This window comes from Callorhinchus milii, unplaced genomic scaffold (assembly GCF_018977255.1).
Source record: "Callorhinchus milii isolate IMCB2004 unplaced genomic scaffold, IMCB_Cmil_1.0 Scaffold14, whole genome shotgun sequence".
NCBI lineage: Eukaryota > Metazoa > Chordata > Chondrichthyes > Chimaeriformes > Callorhinchidae > Callorhinchus > Callorhinchus milii.
This window is the reverse complement of record NW_024704755.1, coordinates 2,351,930-2,367,357: the sequence shown is the minus strand read 5'-3', so window position 1 is coordinate 2,367,357 and position 15,428 is coordinate 2,351,930. Positions and strand designations below refer to the sequence as shown.

The following is a 15,428-nucleotide window of genomic DNA, read 5'->3' as shown; positions in this document are numbered from 1 at the left end:
CAGACGGATACAGATCATCGATTAGGCAAATGGCTGAATGTAACACAATAGCTCGTTTCAGCTTCAGGGCTGCGGAATGGAAAGAAATCGGGGAGGGGAGGGGGGTGGGGGGAGGGCTGATGGGTGTTGCCGTCAGTCGTGGCTACCAGGGTGCTGGCTGTTATGGGAATAATTCCCACTTTTCCAGACTACGGCACACAAGAGTTGCTTCCTTCCTTCCCGTTTTCTGTACGAAACGCTTGCCCTCACCACCGCACCCCGCCCCCCCCCACCCTGCTCCCGCTCTACAGAAACCTTCGCCTTGTTACAGCTCCTTATCCGAACGTCTCAAAGTGCTCCACGGTAATTACTGTCAAGTGTAGTAACTGTTTCTTTTTTGGGTTAGGCAAAAGCCACAGCCGATTTGCGTGCAGCGAAGCTCCCTCGAATAGCCGTTAGGTGGGCGGCCGATTAACCCGGAGGATGGTAGGCTAGGTAACCGGTAGAATAAAAAAATGGCGGTGTCTTTAGAAAACAACTTGGCTTTAACCACAGCTGTGTGGTTCTGCAGTGCCGGTGCTGAGCAATCCTCAGCGTCCTCACGGATAACCTTTGACCATTTCTCCCAGCCTTCGCCCGCCCCCCTCTCCCCCCATGTACCAGCGCTGCTGCCCGGGAGCTGGGTGTAAACTGCGCGAGACATGTCATAGGGCACTTTCAACAACACTGGCCCATTGTTGGGCGAGCCGCTCGCTGAATGAACACAATTTGCTTTTTAATAAATCGTCCTCATTGTTGCTAAACAAAGTTACGATTTATTTCCCCTACCACTTGTTCTCCGCAGTTTTTTTCCCCCCTCGCTGCAGCCAACTTGGATGGCAGTCAAGAGAGCAGTGACGACGGGGGCAAGGCTCCCACTCCCAAAGCCAGTCGGCCGACCGGCTTTTCCAGAAGCTTCTTTTTCCTCACTGGCAGCACCGACCAGGGCTGCGTACAGAATTAAAAAAATGGAGGCACGAACCCCGTCCTTTCCAATTGTGTTCAGCAGGACAACAGCCCTTCTCTCGCCCCATTTTCCACTCCTGAAGGAGTTTGGCTCCTTCACATTTCCATAGCAGTACTTTGGAGTTTTACAACACAGTTCCCACGTTCCCAAATTGTGGTAACAGGGCACTGCATTGTTGGAAGGTGCCGTCCTTCAGAAGAGGCATTAAACCAAGATCCCGGCCTTGCCGTTCAGCTGGGCATTAAAAGATCCCGAGACACTATTCAAAAGGGAGAAGGGAGTTTCTCCCCAGAGTCCCCAGTGTCTGACAATCCCCTAGAAAATCTTCATGGCCGTTTGTAGGACGTTGCTGTGTGCAAATTGGCTGCCGCATTTTGCCCACACAAACGCACAATTATTGCCATTAAATGCTTTGAGATATACTGCCATTATGCATGCTATATTGTTATAGGTTATTGTTACAAAGACTATCATTATTGCTTTGGTTCAGTTAAACAGACGCCCCCGGGACCTCACCCCATGGCCAATTTCCATTCACAACCAAATCATTTGACAATAATCCCTACATTTGATACAGCCCTTTCAGATCAGGAGGATGTCTCAAAGTGCTTCACAGTGCAAAATGTAGTGAATGTGTTGGTGAACCCTGCAGCCAATTTGCACACAGCAATGTCCCACAAACAGCTATGAAGTGAATGACTGATTTTGTTCGGGAGATTGTCGGCCAGGACACTGGGAGAGACGCATAGAACACCATGGGATCTTTAAGCAGGCACAGACAGGACGTCAGTTTAGCATCTCACTGGAGTGTCAGCCTGGACTGTGAGCTCAGAGACCCCGACGTGAGATTTGAACTCATAATCCTCTGACTCAGAGGCGAGAGTGCTCCCAACTGAGCCAGGCTGACACACAGCCTTTAAGCACTGTTCGTGTCATGCGCCAACAAAGCCTGATATCAACTGCAAACTGCACAACTTGAAAGTTCTCTCCTCTTAAGCTCTATAGCGTTCGGACAAACAGTGCAAAAAGAATTCGGTCACTCAAAGCAACCCCCTGTCATCTCAAACCCTTACAGCCTCTCTCGTTTTATCACCGGGTTCCACTCCGCGTTGCAACACCAGGTTTCAATCCAACCCATTAATTTACACTTCATTTATCAGCGGGGAGACCTAATGAAGAGGGAGCGAGGGCTCAGATGGCAAAGTAACGTCCCAGTGGGCTGGGCTAGTGACAGAGGAGATGAATGAGCCAGGGGTCCCTTTCCCGATTGCTGTTCTCTTGACTCTCTTCCCCCAACCCCTCTACACCACTTGATAGTCTCTGTGTGTTGTGGATGCCAGTTGACAACAGGCAGGAAGCTCAACTCTGATTCCTGCCAGCACTGCCCACCACCCCCTCCAAATAAATACCAGAACATTGATAACATGGGAAGAGAGAAAGTCCAAATTCAACTGAGTACTAAGGAAGAAATTGTGCTATTTTGTGTCTGGTTATTATAGGAGGTTACAACCCAATCAAAAGTTAATTTCAGAACGTACAGAAATAATAATCCTTGCATTTGATACAGCGCCTTATCACGTCATCGAGACACCCCAAAGCACTTCACACAATATACTTTAAAGTCAATTGACTGCGTATTTTGTGGGCGAAATGTTTTAATTTAAACACGCAAACTGTGTTTATTTTTCCTTTGAAGTCTTTTTCTTAACACAGATTCAAAAGCACTGAACTGGTCACTCTGCTACCCCATGTAGGAAGCCACGTGTAATACTGGGCTGCTTTTGGGTTTGTATTTGGTTGACATTGGGCAACAATTTATTTTTTAATTGACCCGAGGAAGGAGGGGCGAGAAGGAGGCAAAGGAAGGGAGTGAGAAGCAGAAGAAGTCAAATAAACAGAGCTGGGGAATGATCTCCACAGATGAATGGCTAATGTGCCAAATCAGGATACATTCCACAGACCCCGGCCATCAAGGCAGACTTCCAGGACGCACAGCCTCTCTGTAGATAAGCTCCGAGCTCCATGATCTGCCTTTGGAGGTGTATTGTTCCCAGTAAATGAAAGTGCCCAGCAGATGGCAGGTGTAACAAAGCAGCTTTGCTATGGCCAAAGCAATTATTTATCTAATTATGATTTACCACTTAACCACATGATCTTGGTGGAGTTGTGGGCAATTAAAATCAGTGTGATTATGTGGATTATGCAAATTGGGCAGAGCAGAGCAATTAAATTTTAGTGCACAGATGAGCTGTCAGTGAACGGGTCACAGAACCCAGGAGCTCCCCAGTGCAAGCCCAGGAAAAACACTGGGGATGACTGACCCGCCGCAGTGTGCTGTTAGCAGGGACATCAATTATCATACCTTCACCCTGATCCGCGCCCTGCTGTCAGCCTCTCACAGTGCTGCCGGGGGGCATGAAGTCACAATGATAAGAGCGCAGAGCGCGGGGAGCGCAGAGAGCCAGGGGAGAGGGAGAGCCAGGGGAAAGGGGAGGGGGGAGAGAGCAAGGGGGGGGGGGAGAGAGCAAAAGGGGGGGGGGAGAGAGCAAAAGGGGGGGGGGGGAGAGCAAAAGGGGGGGGGGAGAGAGCAAAAGGGGGGGGGGAGAGAGAGCAAAAGGGGGGGGGAGAGAGCAATGGGGGGAGAGAGAGCAATGGGGGGGAGAGAGAGCAAGGGGGGGGGAGAGAGAGCAAAAGGGGGGGAGAGAGAGAGCAATGGGGGGGGAGAGAGAGCAAGAGGGGGGGAGGGAGAGCAAGAGGGGGGGGAGGGAGAGTGCGAGGAAGGTGGAGAGAGCGAGGAGGGGTGGGAGAGGGGGGGTGGGAGAGCGGGGGGGGTGGGAGAGAGCGAGGGGGGGAGAGAGCGAGGGGGGGAGAGAGAGCGAGGGGGGGTGAGAGAGCGGTGGGGGAGAAGAGAGCGCGAGGGAGGGTGTGGGGGGGGCGGGGAAAGAAGCGAGAGCCTTTCTGCACACCACACTAGACAGCTGCAGAGCCATTAAAACGTATAGACTACAAATCAACCGGGGATGTTAAAAGGCCGACCGCATATCAACCCACATGTCTCTGGTAATCTCTCCATTGATTATTTGGGGGTCTGTCTGACCCGATACATAATAGACTCAATAATAAATCATTGTAAGTGCTCGATGCAGCCGTTCACGGCACTGTGGGATTACGCCACAGTGCACTCTTAGCCTGTGTAGATCTATGATTTTCACTGATGTTTAAACCAAAGCGTTTTATTTATTCTCTTCCCCCCTCCCTTCTAAGATACGCCGAGGCAGCAGAAGAGAGCACAAGTTCAAGAGAGACACCGATTGGGATGGATTTTCCTTTAAACAGAGGGCAATTAACAACTGGAACGGGGTGGGTGGGGTTGAAGACAGGACGCTAGGTAGGGACGGTCATTTAAAAAACAGCTTGACGCTGCTATATAATAATAATCTTTGCTTTTTCATATATAGCGCCTTATCACGTCGTCGAGCCATCTCAAAGCGCTTCACAGAATATACTGTAAAGTGTGCATTTTGTGGGCGAAACTTGGCAGCCAATTGCGCACAACGGTGTCCCACAAACAGCTGTGGATTGAGTGACCAAATTATCATAATTTTTTGAAGGGATTATTACCCCCCAGAAAGCAATCTGCCAACTTGACTAACAACCGGGGTTCCTACTTACTGCTGACTAAACAGAGGCATGTGGAGTAAGGAAACTTGACTCAGGTTTTGCGTTGCTGGGGAATCGAACCCGGGTCCACTCGCTTGCGAGGTGAGAGCTCTGACCACTATCCTACGGGACTCCACATATGAGGAAAGAATAGAGCAGCACAATGTGAATCATGTCGTATTCATATTATTGAGTATTCCGACAATGGACAAGTCTCTTGCAATCAAACAGGACACCTATGCAGCGCGATGTGTGTTTTATTGTGCGCTTTCACCCAACCGATTCCGTTTAGATTATAAACCCACGAGCAACAGAACTCAATCAATTCACGTTCTAATGTGCTTTTACGAGCGTGCAGATGGTACCAGGCGACCAGCAGGGTTTATCTCTGGGGTTTGCGAAATTAACACTGGCAAACTGCAAACTTCCTGCTTGTATTTTGATTTTGCTAATAATAAAGCCATCTGCTGGCAATCGATGGCTCACACAGCCATCCTTTCCCACTCAACCAGCTGCAGAATGCTACTGCTCCCCCCCCTTCCCCCCGCAAAAAAAATACAGGGTCATTTTCCCCTTGTCCTTTTCTAATTAATTCAATTTTTCAACAGACCAATCGAGTCAGAAATTTAGCTTAGAACATACAAGCCGGTCAGGTGTGCTGTCCAGTGCCTGGCAGAAACCCATCACTGTGCTTTTAAAACGACTCTGAGCCAATTTATGTACTGAGAGTTACACATCTCATGCTTGTGGTTTGAATGTGAAAGGATTGGGCATGTGTGGCGGTGGGGGCGTGGGTGAGGGGAGAAGAGGGGAAAGGAAAAGGATTGGGGAGGGGAGAGAGTGGGGGGGGGGTTAAGGGAAAAGGAGTGAGTTTATACATGAGAAAGACAGAACGAGTGAGAATACTGCCAGGTGGAACATGCAGTACACATATGTGGCACACATTACTACCAGACGAGTGAGACACACAGCAGTCGACTCGCCTGCTGTTGTAATGACAAGCCTGATGGTCTGTGCTGAGCTGACTGAATCTGTCTGAAGGAGGGGGAGTGAATGACTGGTGTCAGTGATTGGCGGCTTGGGACGGGATAGGGTGGGGTGTGAGAACGGAGTCCTGTAGCGTAGTGGTTAATAGAGCGCTCCCTTAGCAAGCAAGAGGACCCGGGTTCGATCCCTGGGGCAGGGCGAAACCTTAGGCAAGCTTCCTTCCTCTGCACACACACGCTTCTGTTTACCTCGCAGTAAGTAGGAATCCAGTTGTTAGTCAATTGGTGGATTGCTTTCTGCTTCTAACAATCCCCTCAAAAAAATGTGGTCACTCAATCCACGACTGTTTGTGGGACAGAGAGTCGACAGAAAGTCAAACTTCCCAGTGTTTTTCTGAGTCATTGATTTAGGGAATTGGGTTGCACCCATTGCCATATGCCATCAAAGCCTGCTCTGTAGATGGCATTCACCTCCATTAGTTAGTTGGTTGGTTGGTATCAAGGCTGGTCAATGCCGGGCACGGTTTAAGAAAGGCTCTCGAGAGAAGGAAGGATTGGAGGGAAAGAAGTGGCTGCATTGGCAGAGCGAGGGAAAGAAGTGAGAGAGAGAGAAAGAGAGAGAGAATCAACACTCAGACGTCACCAACTCTGTCGTCAGCAAACCAAAGCCACGGATTTCTCACATTCAATCAAGTCGCTCTCTACACCACATATATCCGGGGGAGGGGTTAGGTTGGTGGGGGGGGGGGGCGGAGGGTGGGAGGTGGGAGCGCTTGCTAAATGGAGTCATCCAAAAATAAACCAGACTGCAGAGGCGAATGGCATACCATTACTGGATTAGAGAGAGGAAGAGGTATTGTCTGGGACTCGTTGCCTCTGATGCTAATATGCCTCTAGTTGTAGCACACTAATCATAACCAGAGGAGGGATTTGTTGTTCTAAGGGCAGGAGGAACCCTAATCGCTTTCAACCTTTTTTTCGCCTGTGGTAAATCTTCGGTGCGGGTTATTAAAATTCACTGTATATTCAATCCACTCCTTGGAAAAATTAATTGAATTTTTACGCTCAGCAAGTTGCCAGTATTTGCTTGTCGGTGTCCAATCGTGAGCTCATGACAATTTAATGACAAAACTGGGGAGAGCGAGGGGAGGGGGTGAGGGTAGGGGGGCAGAGGGGGAGTGGAGAGAGAGGGGAAGCATAGAGACCAACCACAGAGCCTTCAAAAGATGAATCAATTATGTATTACGAGTAAAACTTCACGCCACCGCAGGCAGAGGAGACAGATTCCATTAGGGCAGGAATAAACAGCTGGAATGTGTTCCTATTCCTCTCTGGCACAAAAAAAAGGTACCGGTTATTTTAACTTTCCATTAGTTAACTAACACCCGAGGGGAGAGGGGGGAAAGCCCTGCGCTCCAACACACCCGCACACTCTGACGATACTTGACCCCGCCATCGCGTCTTTAATTGGCATCGCTCCAGCTTGTCTGTTCGAAAACAGCGCATTAAAAATTATTATTAATTCATTAAGATTATTCTAAACCCCTGTTCAAAACAAGGATGGGAATTTCTCCCAATGTTCCCCGGCCAACAATCATTCCCGATAAACCACAGGTTCCCTCACCGCTGTTTGCTAGAACTTGCTGCACGGAAAATCCACACACAACTCTGCCAGCGTTCCCCGCGCTCAGGACCGCAGGGGAACAGAAACACCGATGCCACATGCCGGTATTCCTCTCAAAATGCAGCCGTGATTAAAGGAGACGGTTACACGATGGAGCGAGGGTACAAAGGAGACTGTGTGCCTTTGCGTGCCAACTGTGTTGTTCTGCTAATAAAATTTTAATAGGCGCATACCACTAGTTCATAAAAAGCATCAGGCTAGCAAAACAACATAGCGCCATAAATGTTTAAAGTGCACTAAGTAACAGCTTCCCGTCAACGCCATCCGTACAGTGCACAGTGCATGGAGCCAATAAACACTTTGGACTGACTGTATTTATCAGTGCAAGGGCCATATGCCACTGTTGTTATCAGTGTTATTACACAGCAGTAAAGTATAAACATTGATTACAATGGCATTTAGCTCCGCCTGTCCGTCCGCTGACAGATGCTTTGAAGCCAAGGGGGCTGGAGAGGGAGGAAAGCAGGACAAACAGCTGGTCAGCCTGTCTGCAACTCAGGTGTTGAGCATACAAACAGTTGGGAAGCACGCCCTTCCTTCCCCTCCTAAAGCCTTATCGTGTCCCAAGACTTCAATGGACCCTGGATCGGAGGTGCTATCGTCTTCATATCCCTTGCTTCTCCTTCACGGATGTCAAACGTCTCAAAGTGCTCAACAGTAATTAAAAAGGCGATGAAAGAGATACTCAGGAAGTGAGGGTAAATGGGATTAATAAACTTGGCATGATCAACGAAACTGGCAGAACAGCCTCGATGGGCTTTTTTTTGTGGTCAGCCAGGTGTCTGACATATGTGGAAACCCATCTCCGGGCTTCAGAGTATCCAAACCAAGCTGAGATTTCCATGCATCCCACCTACACATGGAAATTCCAGAGATAAATTGTTGGAATGGAATGCGCTCTTTCTCCCTGGAGGGACTCATCCTGCTTACCTAATTCTGGAAAATATTAGGGGCAGGTTGACAAGAGCTAAGGCTTGGGGACCACAGGTTGTGGAACTGGGTAACTGCTGGGAGTTTAACCAGCTAAAACTGCATAGCTTGCCAATGATAGCACTGTCTGGCAAGCTTTCAAGCTGCTTGTCCAGCTAGGGTTAGGGCTTTGGCTTGCAAGGTTAACAAGAGCTGAGTGGGATGATTCCCTAGCCCCAGTGACTAGTCGATAGGCTCAATGGCTTCCTCCGGTTCCTAAGACAAGTTGTAATGCTCTTTTCTGCTCTGAAAATTGTACACGACAGTCTCAATTCCTGGGCTATTTCTGAGAGCCCAACCCCATTGGCACTTGCTGCCCAGGGAGGTGCTCCAGCCAAATCACATGCTTGACATTTACAGCAGCAGATCAAGCGTCAAAGCTTATTTTACTTTATAGCACGAGGGGGAGGGTGTACCAGTCAGTGGAATTGAGCAACAGGGCTGGGATAGCAGAGAGACACATCACGTTACACCGACTATCAACAGACGAGCAGCATCCTGAGGGCAGGATATCTATGTAATATATATGTAACTAGGCTGGCACCTTTACTTAACGCTCCCCTCCCTGAACGCAATACCAAGGTACAACTTCAATGAAGTCACTGCCATTACGTGGGAGCCAGGGACAGCGAGTACAAGACAAGTCCTAAATAACGTACATTAGTATTTAATTAATGATAATCCTTGCATTTGATATAGCGCCTTTCCATGTTATTGAGACGTCTCAAAGCGCGTCACAGAATATACTGTATTGCGCACTATAATTGCGCATAGTGTCCCACATACAGTTGTGGATTGAGTGACCACATTTATTTTATTTACGTCAGGATTCTTTGTGAGGTCAATCATTGCGTTATATTTTCTCCACTGCCCTCTGATACCCATCCCCAGTAATGTCTGTCAAGTGTGATCTTAAATAGAGAGCAATCGGGGATGGAGAGTGGGGGGTTTGTCACTGGCTAATGATCAGGACAGGCAATCCCTGGTTGATGTTTTCCTGCCCTGCCTGAGGGACACTGGAGACCAAATGGAGGACCTCAGCTGCTGCTGAGATCAGCGAAATCCAGGACCTGAACCATTGACCTTTTGGCCTATATTAATTGGCACCTTTAACCGCCAGGCCATCAGGCACGCCCACAGCTTCTGAGACAAGCCCCTGAAGCTGTGACGGACACCCATTTGGCAGCTGGAACCATCAGCGACTTGTAGCCCAATTTATTTTGCCCACACCATACACAGTCATAGGTAATAATCCTTCCACTCAATCCACGCTGCCGCGTTTCGCCCACAAAATACACAGTTAATTCACTTTACACTATAAACAAAATGCAAAATACTGCAGATGCTGGAAATCTGAAACAACAAAGGGGTGTTTCCATGAACACCCCTTTGGTTTGCATCATTAACACCTCTGTTAATCCATCATCCCCTGTGCTCTACCCCATTTTCTCCTTTTGCCTTCCTTGCCCTGTCTCCCCGCTCTCTGTTAGCCCTTGAAAGCCTCTCCCTTCCAACATACCCCAGCTCTGATGAAGGGTCGTGGACCCGAAATGTTGACTCACTTTCCTTTCTCTAAAGATGCTGCCTGACCTGCTGAGTTTTCCCAGCGACTTCTGTTTTTGTTTCTCTTTACAGTATATCCTGTGAAGCGCTTTTGAGATGTCTCGCCGATATAAGGCATTATATCAAATGCAAGAATTATTATAACACATTAGAATGAAGAACAAGTGCTCACCTCACAATTCAGAATCTTGTTGCTGTGAAATGCTTTGAGACGACTCAACAATATGGTAATACTGTACATCAAACGTAAGAATTATCTATTATTATATACAAGGCTACTTATTTGCCTGCACAACATGGTCAGAAGTTCATTTTCCACGAAGGAATTAGATAAATAACGAGCGGAAATGACAGACGATCTGGAGGTCTGGGTAATGAAACTTCCTTCGTGCTTTGCCAAGTCTATGGTCCGAAATTTGATGCATTTCACAATGTGTTTTTGGTGCGAAAATGAGACACTAACTCGGAAAAGAGAAGGGAGTTTCTCTCCCAATCCCCTGGCCATCAATCCTCCAGTTTAGAATTGGTCATTCACCACCTCACTGTTTTGTGGGACATCTCTACGTACAAATTTACTGCTGTATTCGCCTACAGACACGCACACAATCAGTAAACTCAACAGCAATTACTGTTAAGTTGTTTCGATGTGATAAAGCACTATATCAGGTGCAAAGATTATTATTAATAAAATTCTCCCCACCCCCCGTCCACAATGAATTAAACTGCAGTCAACAACTACAATACACTGCATCAGATTGAAGGGAAAGGTTTTCTTCGAAGTTTTCCTTAAGGAACTGATGATCATCTGATCCTAGTGATGAAAGTGGACTTATCAAACAGCGCTCAGTAAATTTTTGGTGTTGTATTACTGTAATATAATAATAATCCTTGCATTTGATATAGCACCATATCACATCTTCGAGACGTCTCAAAGCGCTTCATAGAATATACTGCAGTGAATTGACTGTATATTTTGTGGGCGAAACTCGGCAGTCGATTGCACGTAGCAGCGTCCCACAAACATCGTGGATTGAATGTCATTATTTTTACTGTAAAGCAACACACACACACATACAACGTAGGGCTGCTTTACAGGATGCATATCCAATGTGCAATGTATTTGAATGTTATTCCTTTTCTGACTTCACATAAGGTCGTATGTGAAAAAATTCATCCTCGGGATAATCCAGATCAGCTTTATACTGTAACCCTTTAAATCTCTAGCATTTTTGTGAGTTTCCCTAATGCCAAGCTTTAATGGTTTAGAGATACTATTCTCTTATGTTAAAAAGCTGACATTTCACAATGCGTTGCCAGGAATGGTTATCACAAGGCGTTTGCCATGAAGCCTCACAAAATTCCACCCCAAGATTTTCAGCGCTTCCTATTCCCAAGGAAAAACTTCGGAGACATTGGTAAATGAGGCAGAGTAATGTGTTGCTGAACTTTGGAAGGTCTATTCGAAGGATTATCAAAATAATGCAGCATTAAAAGCCTTAAAGGCGCACGGTAAACCTTTTTTACTTGTTTGCCAAACATTTAACACGGAGATATCACATTGCAAACTCATTACATCACTTGTGTGTAAACCAGGTCACCGAGAACCATAGAAATTCACAGCACAAAAGGCCATTCAGCCCATGGTGTCTGTGCCGCCTCTTTGAAAGAGCAATCCATTGAGTCCCATTTACCTGCCTTTTCCCTCTCTACACCCCTGTAGATGATTCCTCTGTAGATATCTTTCTGGTTCCTTGACCTAATTGAAAAGAGCCACCCTCCCTGCAGATAAAGTACAGTTTTCAAAGTATACGCAAAACCTCTTTGCATTTCGCTCCCCACCTCCCCCCAGCAGACTTGATACTGAATGTTAGAATCCCGAGTTAGACGAGAGGAAATTGGGACACGGGTGACAAGACTCGAAACCCGCGATACACTCCGATAAAGAAATGAGCTGCAAAGTTTTATTTTGCATAAAGAAATATAGACGGAATCGATGGGTCCAACATTGCAGCAGAGTCTGACAGCATGTCCCCATTTGCATTAATTAATATAAGGAATACATTATGAAACGCCACAAAACTTTTACCCCACCGCTCCCCAGGGATCGCATGTCCAATCCATCGCCTCAGCTCCTGGTGTGGGTGTCACCAATTGCTATTGATTGCAGTTTAAAACGAGGTCTTATCGAGGTTACTCCGACTAAACAAAATGATCTTTTCCTAAAAGCCTGGGCCGTTAATGGCACTCACGACATTCAAAGAAACTGTATTAAGAGGCCAATCTGGGAACCCCTTTACTTAAAACATAGAGGGTTTTTTTTTTTGGGGGGGGGAGTTAATTTCATCCTTCGTCTTATATTTGGTCTCAAACACTAAAATATTTTAAAAACACAAGTTGCCAGCTTCCTGTCTCCAGTCTCGATTCAAGAGAGTTACACCCAGTATCCTGGCCGTCAATCCTCCCCCTCTCCACCTCCCCCCCCCCCCCACCCCACCACAAAAACAATTGGGTAGTTCGCTCCAAGGTTGTCCGTGGGCCGTTGTTGCGGGCAAACTGGCTGCCTCATTCCGCCTACAAAATACACATTCACTACACTTTACAGTAAAATCCCGTGAGACCTTCTCCCAAACTGAAAGGCGCCGTCTCAGAACGCGAGGAATAAGTATTATTATTCTTGTTCCCAGCTCCACCCAACGAAGCACAGACAGAGGCCGTGTCAAGAGGCAGCCACGCAATACTGTAATTACTGCTTTTGCAGCTTAAGTGGTAATTCTCTCTCTCTTTCTCTCTCTCTCTCTCTCCTTCTCTTCTATTTTCTCTCTTCCTGTCAAATAACCATTCGAGACCCTGGCGAGTGTCTGACTGTTGCCATGACAGCTGCAGCTCAAGACTCGCAGAGTGGATCGGAGCTAATTTCTTTTGAGTGAAATCTATCCACAAAAATAAAATCTCAACGTCAATCACAACTCCGGGGAGTTTTACAGACTCGGGTGAGGATCAACTCTCCAAAACAAAATAAATAAAATTCTGCCTTGACGCGTTCATTAAAAAAAAACGCCCCCCTAACAAAAAAAAAGGGGGGAAAATGGGAAGCAATTTCAAGCGAAAAGCAGCCAGAACCCAAACGACAAAACTTTTCATGCAAAGACAGATTTGCAATGTTCCAACTCCAAAGTACAGTTGCTTCCCTCCCTCTTACTCTCGACTGATATGTTATCATATCATATATGATAACATATCACATATGATAACATATCATATTATATATATATATGTTATCATATATGTTATATAGGAGGGGGGTGGGGGGGGGCAGTAATACAACCACCACAACAGCAACAAATTGCATTTGTATAGCGGCTTTCACGTCAGGAGGACATCCCAAGGCGCGTTTCGACAGTCAAGGGTTTTCGCACCCGAGCTGGAGGTCGGGATCAGGAGGGGTGGAGGGCAGGGAGTGGGAGTAGGAGAGTGATACCAGATCAACTCCCTCCTTGAAGCCAGCCTAATACTTTTAATTCCTAAATAATAGCTTAGAGAAAGGCACTGTATGTTTTCTCCTGTGGATCTAAAGCTCACAATGCTTAGGGTGCAACCTAGTTAGTTGGTCTGCCTCTTAAACAAGACTCCCCCCCCCCCCCCCCCACCCCAGGGCTGCCCCAACTCTCAGGACGAGAGGTTGACGTTAGAACGAGTTCTATTTGCCCTACATCTTTGGCCCCTGAAACCTAATCACAATCCACTGAGCCATGATGAGCCAATGTTTAGTTAGCGCCAGTGATGGTAACACACACCGCGCTCTATTCGACCCGATTACCTAAGTGCTTTGAAAACTAGGCGTTAAATAAAACAGACAGAACCGACCCCTGGCATTTCAGAGCAGCTTTTTTTTTAAAAAAAGAGTGAAACAAGAAAGAGAGAGAGATTTTTTTTCGTACGTGAATGAGAGGCGATGGGAGGTGGAGGGGGAGGGGGTGTTGGGGGGCAAGCAATACAGGACTTCTCGAATTGCAATGTAGCATTACATTGAGACAAACAGAGAGAGATAGAGAGAGGCAAACAGACAGATAGACAGAGAGAGAGAGAGGCAGAGAGACAGATAATACAGAGAGAGAGATGAGACAGACAGACAGATAGAGAGAGACAGAGAGAGGTAGACAGAGAGAGGTAGACAGACAGATAGACAGAGAAAGAGAGGCAGACAGACAGATAGACACAGAGAGACAGACAGATAGACACAGAGAAACAGACAGATAGACACAGAGAGACAGAGAGAGGCAGACAGACAAACAGAGAGAGACAGACAGAGACAGAGAGAGAGTAAAAGTAAGGCAGACACCCAGTCAGACAGTCAGAGACAGACAGAGGGGGAGGACGAGGATAGATCCCCTCTTGTACCTTACCTGGCAGATAGTACAGCGGTGGCTTGAGTCCAAACATGATCCTAACTTACAGAGCCATTGTTCCTTCCCGGGACAGATCTGAGGGCACTGAGCGAGTCGCACAGACCTTTTCTGCTGCCCACATAACACCACAAACCAAACAAACAAAAAAAAATAATCCACAACCACCACCAAAGCTCCTCTTGTCTGTCATTCAGCGAAGGCTGTGCGCTGGGTGTCAGTTCCAGATCCACACTGAGCTTAATTGACTACCAACAGCACTCAGAAGCCAGTGACCAGCTGCCATACCTGAGTCCTTCTCTTCCTCATTGAATGTCAGCAAAAGTGCTCAAACACAGGCAAAGGCAAAGCCCTTTCGCTTGAGATTATCAAGAAACATCCTCTTTGTTTTGAGAGAGGGTAAGAGAGAGAGAGAGGGAGAGAGCTAAATCCCAAAGGCATATGCGAAGTGCAATCTTTTCTCCTTCCTCAATCACCAATCTGAATGTCAAGGTTAAGGGTGGGCGGAACGGTCTCCACTCTGCATGTTGAGAGTTGAAATATATGTGTATATATATATTATATTATATATATACATATACAGACATAAAATGGTTGTCGCCAGCCTTTTGTTGTCCTTTCTTTCCTCTGTGGCAGAGAAGAGTTTTGCCCACTAGGTTGAGAAGTTTCTTTTTCTCTCTCTCTTCCCCCCCCCCCCAAAAAAAAAACCACACAAGAGTCGAAACGAGATAAGGCAAAGTGTCTCTGTTTGCAAAAGAGAAAGAGAGAGAGAGAGAGAGAGAATGCGAGAGGCAATCACACTGTGTGTGTGTGTCAAGTCCACTTCCCACCACAGACTGAAGAGAGAGAGAGAAAGAAAGAAAGGAGGAAAAGAAAAAAAAAGGGGGAGGAGAGAAAGAAAGAATATATCACACCCTCCTCCCTCTGGGCTACAACACAGGCAGGCAACACACATACACAGGAGAAAGAGAGAGAGACAGAGAGAGAACAGGCATCAGAATTCTCAATCAATCTTCATGCAACAATCATTATCTGTAAATTGGAAAGCTGACTGACTGACAGGAGATTTGTCACTCTTAATGAAAGAGTAAGGGTATAAACCCATCTGACAGCTGCTGGGATTATTTTCCTTCCTCCCTCCCTCCCTCCTCTCTCCACCCAGGGTTTCGCTCACTGTA

The 15,428-nt window shown here is 46.9% G+C and overlaps 1 protein-coding gene across 1 annotated transcript in view; it reads right to left on the bottom strand.

The window, feature by feature from the left end:
- gse1b (Gse1 coiled-coil protein b) overlaps positions 1-14,551 on the bottom strand; it is a 42,447-nt gene extending 27,896 nt beyond the window's left edge. Inside the window, exon 1 of the mRNA XM_042340290.1 lies at positions 14,251-14,551. Coding sequence (XP_042196224.1) covers positions 14,251-14,287 — 37 coding nt within the window. The 5' untranslated portion in view covers positions 14,288-14,551. The remainder of the gene's footprint in view (positions 1-14,250) is intronic.
- Between the last annotated feature and the right edge of the window lie 877 nt (positions 14,552-15,428).